The 9,376-nt window shown below is 37.4% G+C and overlaps 1 protein-coding gene across 1 annotated transcript; it reads right to left on the bottom strand.

Moving 5' to 3' along the window:
- Positions 1–759: 759 nt before the first annotated feature.
- Positions 760–7,285, bottom strand: LOC116198475 (mitogen-activated protein kinase 9-like). The gene is made up of 11 exons (XM_031528627.1): positions 7,116–7,285; positions 5,889–6,297; positions 5,665–5,792; positions 5,081–5,140; positions 3,496–3,645; positions 3,247–3,402; positions 2,849–2,986; positions 2,679–2,752; positions 2,123–2,227; positions 1,335–1,594; positions 760–1,139 (listed from the first exon to the last, which is right to left on the bottom strand). The coding sequence occupies exons 2-10, from the start codon at positions 6,292–6,294 to the stop codon at positions 1,357–1,359; spliced, it is 1,455 nt and encodes a 484-aa protein (XP_031384487.1). The 5' UTR covers positions 6,295–6,297; positions 7,116–7,285; the 3' UTR covers positions 760–1,139; positions 1,335–1,356.
- Between the last annotated feature and the right edge of the window lie 2,091 nt (positions 7,286–9,376).

Raw genomic sequence — 9,376 nt, forward strand, 5'->3', positions numbered from 1 at the left:
AATTTGTGTACATCCCCTACAAATATTCCTGACTATCTATAGAACTCTTGCCTTATGAGACATGCAATTGAACGAGGGAGACTCGAACTCGAGACGTTCAAAGCAATTGTTCAAAGACTCACTACCAGAATGCCAGGCCTCAGTGCCTGAAACAATTTATATGGGCTTTGATAATTGGTATTTTTTTTCCCTCTTACAGGGCAGATCCATAGTAGAAAAATTTAAGAATTAAAGGGATCCGACAAAAGTTGAACCTAGGACTCGTTAATTCACAGGCAAGGAATTGCGGATGGCACTTTGCACCCTCTTTCTCAATCAGCCTGATTTTTGTAGATATAACGAGTCCCACGAACTTAATATATTGAAATAAAATTTCTAACAGTCAATAAAAGAACACGAAATAGTCTCACAGTGAAAATCGAACTTTTAACTACTTGATTATCATGTGTGCACCACCATGTAATACCTCTTTGATTCAATCATTCTAGTTTTTAACAGTGAATAAAGGTCAAAGTGTGAAATTTCTTATAAAATAGCTTAGAGGAAACGCCTCGCATAAAAATTCCATCTATCGATCAGAATCGTCTAGTTCTCAATACAATTCTAAATTAATTATTTCATGTCAAAGTGGTATCCATATTTGTATTTTCTTGACATAATAGTACTCCTGCAAAATTTATCTTCACGATTTATTTATTTTCTACGCATCTCGAACAGTTTTCTGCAAAGTAACGGAATGGGACCAGCACTGAGCCACGATGCGTAATGAGACCGACTTATTCAATTGCATTCCTACCAAATATGGTCTTACAATGTGAAGCTAGGCAGTAATTAGCAGCCAGACAAGATAAGTAGAACTCCTATCCCGTTGAGGAATAGGCTGGTGATTTAACAGTTCAAACAAACAATGACATTTTCAGCCATTTCCATGTCAAGATATAACTACGAAGGGGAATTAGCAATGGCTGTATGCTAAAGAAAAACGGTAGCAGCAGCTTCTTACATGAATAAAACTACGCATGGTTTTGCCCCATACAAATATGTCACGACATCTAACCAACTAGGAACCGTGTTGTAGGTATAAAACCCTCTGTGAAGCTCTCAATCCCATGGAAAAGTAGCTTCTTTCGTTCTGGTTCCTGCTAGAAAGAATTAAGCTTATATAGCATAGGAAAAGGGACCAAAAGCTTAGCTCCTTTTTTATTATTATTTTTTTTGGCCAATCCAAAAGATTAGGTAAAAACTACAATTTGTGCACTTTTTTTAAAATCATCCGGCCATTCTGTAGAAGCAATGCTTGCAACTAACAGGAATTTATGATAAAAGCGACTTACATCTCATGGGATTTCCTCCTCTTCACACCTCGGCACTTGTAAGGACGATACTGGAATTTCTCGACAGGTAATGGACGCTACAGCTGGGCGTCTTGGGAGCAGTCTGGCTGCTAAATGCCCTCCTGAGAGCAGATTCCCTGATCTTGTCGATGCCTTGTGAGCTCGGCGGGCTCTGACAGGCAGCGCGACGCACGGAAGTAGTACGTCCAGAGTCGCTATTATCTTCCATGGTCTCTTCTATGGATTTATATACCCTTTCCCTGAAGAAGAATGGAAAGTTACTATGAGAAAATAAACCTCCAGAGGTTCTTACGTAATTGCATCTTAGTAGTCATTACAGGTTCTTCTGTGAAAATTTTTTCCAGCGCAGGTTTCATATTCCGTTTACGAGGGTTCGGTAAGGTAAACCTAACCTGGGGAAGGGGGGTGGGGTGGGGTGGGGTGGGGTGGGGTGGGGTTGGTTGGTGGGGATAGCAAATTAAACACAAGAGCACAGAAATTTGGTTTTTACATTCTTGTTAATCAGCAAACGAAAAAGAGGAGAACAAGGATAACTGTCAAATGCCTGTTCATGATACAGAAGCAAGAAGGAAAGCTTCTTTATATAACACGAGTAAAGACCCATGACCTGTGGACCTCAACAATACCACTTAATCAAACCTAGTAAGCACATATCTTGATAAAAGACACTATTGAATCAAATAGAGCCAAAAGCTTAAGCTAGGAAAAAGAAGAAATTAAAGAACAACAATTAGTGAACAAAATATTGATAATGCAGCTCACTTTACCTGGGTAAGGAAGCATATTTTCTCAGCAGTGAAGTGCCTCTTCGCTCTTTTGGAGAAGGGTTCTCCTCGAGACTAGCAAATTGTTGCTTGAATTGATCTAGTCCACTGCATGGCAAAAAAAAAAAAAAAAATACTGCTGTTAGATCTAAGACATTTTCCCTCGTTTCATACCTTGGTTGATATAAGGCGTCAGTAACAAGTTAAAAAAGCAACTTGAGACTCAAAACAATATTTTCCTTCATTTATTCCTCAAACTATGACAATCCTATTTGTCCGTCATCCCTTGTCATAGAACACAATAGACGATTGGAAAAGAAAAATAGTCTCTTCAATTTCTTTTTTCCTTGGTTGAGTAGTCAACAAGAACAAATTCACTAGAAGTCGCCAAGAAGGTGCAGAACTGAGCATAGAAAAGAAGGGGCACTAAATACAAGAGGTTTCATGAGCATGACATAAAATCAATCATGTCCAGAATATATAGAGACCTCAAGTGTAATCCTGGCTACACCAAAATGCACATCCCTAATCCTTCAACAACAGTGGTGCAATGTCTCACCTTGGATACATGAAACTACTGAGATCAGCACCTTGAAGATACTCCCTCAACATCTGCGGGTGATACTCCAAAATCTGTTTCCAGACCAGAACCAGAATCCATTGTATGAGAAAAGTGCAAGAGAACAACCTAGAGAAGTCTAAAAGGAAAACCATAAAAACAGGTCATACCTCTCTGTAAATTAGTTCTCTCACATCATCTTTAGTCAGTTTCCTTCTCTCAAATGCAAATTCAAACTTAGAGATCGGTTTCATTGATGGTTCAGAATCCACATTTGCCAACCCACGGAAGTAAGGATGAGCTAAGGCCTATAAAAATTAATCCTTATGAGAGAAGAACTTAACAAGATTTATCTTGATAGATTGGTAAACAATATATTGAGTTGCTTTCATTTCCTCTCAAAAATATAAGGAACAAAAACGAGACAAAACATATGCTTGAGGTGCCCTTTCAAAAAGAATTTTGTTCGACCAAAAGTATGGCAACTCTCTGAGTAAATATTCTAACAAAAGCATTATCAAACATTTGAGTCTTGTTTTTTTAATTATCATATGCAGCTAAAGCATACCTCTTCAGCTGTAATTCGGTACCGAGGATCAAATTCAAGCAGCCTTTCAAGCAAGCGAAGAGCCAATGGATCAGCATTTGGAAACTTCTTTGAGAAAGGAACTGGTGACTTTTGTCTCATGCTACATAAATATCTTCTAGCCTTTTCGTTCCGTATCTGTGGAATTTTAGAATATTAATATTAAAACACACATAATTTTGACAAGTGTCTCCAGCAAAAGAGAGAGAGATGGAGCATAATTTCACAGACCCTTGCAACTGATTCAGCAGATGGGGTTCCAAGCAAATCAGTGATGAGGTCAAGCTGATGTACAACGTTCTTCCCAGGAAATAAGGGCTTGCCTGTAAGCATTTCAGCAAATATGCATCCTATACTCCAAATATCCACAGCAGGTGTGTACTGCCGAACACAAGGATTCAAAACAATAATTTCATGAGCTCCAGAATGATATAATACTTAATAAGAAATTTACATTCTATATGAACGGATGTATTCCAACTTACGGCACTCTGAACACGATGAACAACAAAAAACATTCTTAAATAATATTATGAGAATTCCATGAAGTTATTGTAAATTACAGATGTGCAACTTCATGCAACTAATGATGATGTAAAGCAATTAAGTAAAACTAAATGAAAGATATTCGAATTGGATCTGTGATTGCCTTCAACACAAGCCAGAGACTGATTTTTAAGGTGGCAGGGGTAGCACTCGCACTTATCGGTTAAGTAGCTTAGTGCCTTTTTCTGTTCCCCGTGCCTAATCAAACACCTGAATCATTCAATCTTTCAGGTAAGCTTAAGATGGGCAAAGGACTTGGGAGGTTTCTGCCTTAAGGTACCAATGCAGCACCTTCAGCCAATTCACTTTTCTCCCGATGGGAATTGGGCCTAAAACCAGAATTAAAAGGAGTTCAAAAGTCCACCTCTACGAGCAAGATCTGTAGATCTTCTGAACGGCTACGTGGGTCTAGTGGTTCCTTCTCTTGCAGACGGTGTATATAGTAAACAAGAGCACCTGCATGATGCAATTCTCGATGCATAAAAAGAGCACTTTGCCAAATTCACTCTCGTTGGAAGACCCTTGGGTTCAGCTCACTAATAGCCAACAAGTAATTTAGTCAAGTGGAAGTGTGTTATATGTGATGGCAGATGTCACGCATCATATGTGGACCCGTTCAACCAGCTTAAATTTTATGGTAAAACTCCCACTGAAGCACCAAACCTCATCTTGACTATAGTAAGCCCTATTTTCTGCTCCACCTGGTCCCAAGTTCACTGTGTACTTGTAAACTCAGGTCACATGTACTGGGAGTTTTTAGCAACCACTATTGATTGATGGAATACGTTGATACACCTTTGACCAAATCACGCTTTGAAAAAAGTTCAGTAAATCCGTAAAACCAAACAAGTGACTGATCCATCACTGAACACCAACACGAAATATTTCCTCACTCCTCAACTCGGTAGGGTAGTGCATCAAGTTCAATGCAGAACAGTTAGATTGGCCAGCATACGGATGGAATAATTAGTTTTCAATCACATTCTATTCATTCTAAGAAATGTCCGTTCCCCTAAAGGCCACCATGTCATAGACCTTCCTTCCACATTAGACCGAATCTCTCTAGAGGTACCAGCCAATCAATGACGAAAAGAGATGGAAGTCAAGATTACTGAAAACGGCAAAATGCAAGACAAAGAGAAGCTACAGCAAAAAAGTTGACATTGTTTAAGAAAAATAAATAAAAACTTGATAAAGTATTTAGAATAAGTAAACATATTGACAATTAGAGGATTTAATTTCTTACCCACTGTGGATATCATGTACTTACCTTGGAGAAGAATGAGCCACAGAGTTCAGGAGCACGATACCATCGAGTTGCCACATAATCCTTTAAAAATAACTAAAATCAGCAACCAAAGGCTTGAAACTATTTAAGTTATCGAATCACAAGGTTATCAGATGTCCTTGAAATCTGTCGCTTCATTCTTTGACTGTGAAACTTAGTCCGCCAATATCCTTTTCTTTTTAGGGCTACCAGTAATCTAACTGGAAATTTAAGATTAGAAGCTTCCAGACTCATGTCTTCCATTAGCTCTTATTATTTCTACTATTTTTCTGCTATTCATAATTTCATATTCTGTTAATCACCACTTAGGTCACTAGATATGGAACTATGATAATTGAGACATCGTATCTTTTCAATAACCCTAGATCTTTACATGTTTTTAATCAATGAATATCCATAAGTAGAGTTCAAATTTTGAAACGTGTGAAACTGAGAGAGCTCACCATCTGGAAATGAAGTTTAAGTTGATTTTTTTGGACAGAATTGGCAAATTTGATCCAACTTGAAATATAATTAACAGCATCAGTGAAGAACAGAAAGTAATGACTTAGTTGCATAATACATACAGTCCAGAAAATAGGAGTTGCTCCTTCATTGAACTGAGCTCGAGCGAGCCCAAAGTCACAAATCTTAAGTTTGCAATCTGAGTTAGCAAGAATGTTTTTCGGCTTTAAGTCACGGTGGAAAACATTTGCTGCAGAAGAGGAGGAAAAAGTACATTAGAATCGTCAACAATAAGCCAATATATACATATAATATACAAAGCAAAAGCAAAAGAAAGATTCAAAACCTGAATGTATATATTTTAGGGCTCGGAGAAGCTGGTACAAGAAAAATTTGTGATGTCCAGGACTTAGATCATCATTCGCCTTTATCACTTCGTGGAGGTCTGACTCCATCAATTCAAAGACCACATAAATATCCTTGAACTCCCTTCTACATGGAGGAAGCATTATGTGTTTTATCTCTACAATGTCAGGGTGTCTCAGGAGGCGAAGCAACTTGATTTCTCGAAGGATTCGCATAGCATCAGAAACATGCTCAAACACATCATTAATCTTCTTGATTGCCACCATTTCTCCAGTATGGGTATCAATAGCCGAAGCAACAATTCCATAGCTTCCTTTACCTATCACCTCTTGGATTTTGTACTGACTTGCCTCACCATACTCGGTGAAAAATTCTTTGTCTGGCATTTTCTGAAAATTAGTCATATCGACAAGGGTTATTCAGCGAGTCAATTTTAAGTCAACACAAGGATAAAGTGGCAAGTATGAACAGAAAGTACCCTAAACGAGCAGCAAAACAGAGAGAACCGTAATCAAGAGTTGTCAATTGATCAACATGATATGAGGTTTGCATCAAACAGAACTCTTTACTGTGTGAGACGTGCTCCCAAGGAAAAACTTCATAAGCGTGTTATCTCAAATTAAGAACACCTTCAATGGTGGGAATTATATGAAAGATGGATGCTTTATCATGTACACCATGAATTAGTGAAACAAAATCTTGTGGATAATTCTATCAATGATTCCGACATATAACTGTCCTAAAACACAAGATGTTATTACGGAGACGACAAAACTTCCCCGTGTGAATAAAGTCCTGCATCTCACCCCAACAAAATCCTCCTCCCCCCATTCTTGATGCCCAGAAAAAAGCAGCTTCCTCCTCCTCCCCTCTAAGCTCCAAAACAAGACCTTCCAATTCAAGCACAGAAGATAACAAGAATATAAAGCGACCCTTTTGCTTTACCCCATCACGGGATGAGATTTGCCAGTCTTTACCTACCACCCCTTACGCAGACCTACCAACAAAACATCAAGGATTCGATGGGAAAAGATCAAGATTTCAGCTTGGGCAAGATCCGGAATCACATCAGACCAGCTCATAAACATACACCATTTCATTAACAGGCCACAATCTCATCAAGCGCTAAGACGAGCTGCTTCTGGGTTCAATCCGGAGCTACACACGAATTGCAAACAGTGGAAGATAAGAAGGGAAGGAAGGGGACCTTTCTCCTTCTGGGTTGCAGGGGGCGAAGTCCCAGCAGCTCGCGCCCGGCCGCAGCAACTTCCAAGAAGGGGCAAGAGCCCGGCAACGCAGCAGAGCTGGACTCCTCTGACCAAACACGACACAGTCCGATAACGTGAAATGTGTCCTCGCCAATAAGATGGGGGAGTGAGGGAGACTATTTATATTTATATGTGTGAATGTATGTATCTGTGTATGCATGTACGTGTGTATGAATCTGATTCCATGAGATGAAGGTGTTCATCATCCATCATGCATGTGGTTGGATGGGGACGTATTTATTATGTATGTATATGTGGTGAATTTTGGGGATGCGAAGAAACGTCCAAAACCCGCCATTGAAAATCGGCTGTCTTCTTCTACTACCACGCAAGCGACAGAACTGACCAAAACCCCAAAATAAACAAATATATATATATATATATATATATAGTGTTTGGATTTAAAGTTGAGTTGAGTTGAATTTTGGTATTAATTGGTTTGTAATGATTGTAGTGTTGAATTATGAGAAAAATTGTAAAAAAAATAATAAATAGTTGAGAGAAAGTAATGAGTAAGTAATGATTGTGTTATTGAATTGTAAAAAAGTAACGAATAATTGAGATAATTTAATATTAAAAATTAAATTAAATGATTAAAAAAATTAAAAATTAAAAATAAGTAATGATTGTGTTATTGAATTTAAAATAAGTGGAGTTGAGTTGAGTTGAGAATTTTTTAGAGTGCGTTTGGATTTAGAGTTGAGTTGAATTGAATTTTGGTTTTAATTGATTTGTAATAATTGTATTGTTGAATTATGAAAAAAAGTGTGAAAAAGTAATAAATAATTGAGAGAAAGTAATGATTAAATAATGATTGTGTCGTTGAATTGTAAAAAAGTAATGAATAGTTGAAAGAATTTAATATTAAAAATTGAATTGAATAGTTAAAAAAATTTTAAAAATAAAAAAGGTAATGATTGTGATGTTAAATTAAAGATAAGTGCAGTTAAGTTGAGATGAGTTAAAAAATTTCAAAAAATAAACACACCTTGTGATTGAGAGGCAGCAAGGCAACTCCCGTGCTTGTCTCGAGCTGGCCATTCGAGTGTCTTAAATCTCTTCGGGGATCTCTTTCGTGCAACGCAAGTGAAATTAGTGGTTGAGGTAACATAAAGAGATGGATTATTCAGAATATTTTCGTAGCCAATCGGAAGGGAAAACGCCCAAATGCAATGAGTTGACGGCGATACCCTTTGATTTGACCATACCGTAACGTTTGTATCTGAACATGTGATGGATCGCTCAGTACTGATATTTTTCATATATGTCATTTTCCATATTCGCGATCTTGTGGTTAACATTCCACCAAATGTACGATCTCCTGCTGACCAAAAGAAAATTAACAGCCCAACATAATCTTTCATTTTTTTTTACCCCTTTTTTCCGGATATAAGGGTGAAAAAGCCATTTTATTGAAAGTCGCATTGTAATAATCGAACCAACGAACAGTTTCATACGAGCGGGGACTAATTCCACTTGCACTACGCGTCATTCTCTCTCTCTCTCTCACTTTTTTTTTTGGGTTTTCTATTGTTAATGTTAAGTTTAACGTGGGGTCAATAAGATAATAAATCGAGAAAATTTATTTGGGAGAAAATGACATCCGAATTTTCAGGGGAATACTTTAATTGATAAATACAAAGTTCAGAGATAAGGACAGAAGTCATGGGAACCGCTGGGGTCTTGCCTTAAAGGGCGTACCTTATCTCACCTATCCATCTTTTTTCTTTTAATAAAATATAAAAAATAACTATATGACATTCAAAAGCCCACCAGAAAAACAAAAACCCAAAAAAAGAAAAAAAGAATCTAAGTCTAACAGGAAAAACAAAACAAAACGGGACGGAAAAATATCCTGATTTTGGTGAATAGTTACCCTCTATCATCTCAAACACGCCGGACAGTCTTCTTTATTATGTAACATATAATATGTATGTCCTTTTTTCCATCGTAAATTTGGTCCAAAATGCTATCAGGGATCGACACGGCACGGTTCCGTTTGAAAAAACTGATCCGAACCGAATCGAAACTAAACTGTAATCATATTTCGATCTAATTCAAGGGTATAAGTATAAATCATAACCACTTTATGAGAAGAAAACCACATCAAATACGATTGGTTATTTTCGATTATGTTAATTGATTAATCGGATCTCTAAAAAAATAAAATCCAAGATAAAAAAAATAAATGAGTTTGGCT

The sequence above is a fragment of the Punica granatum genome, chromosome 3 (genome assembly GCF_007655135.1).
Source record: "Punica granatum isolate Tunisia-2019 chromosome 3, ASM765513v2, whole genome shotgun sequence".
Taxonomy (NCBI): domain Eukaryota; kingdom Viridiplantae; phylum Streptophyta; class Magnoliopsida; order Myrtales; family Lythraceae; genus Punica; species Punica granatum.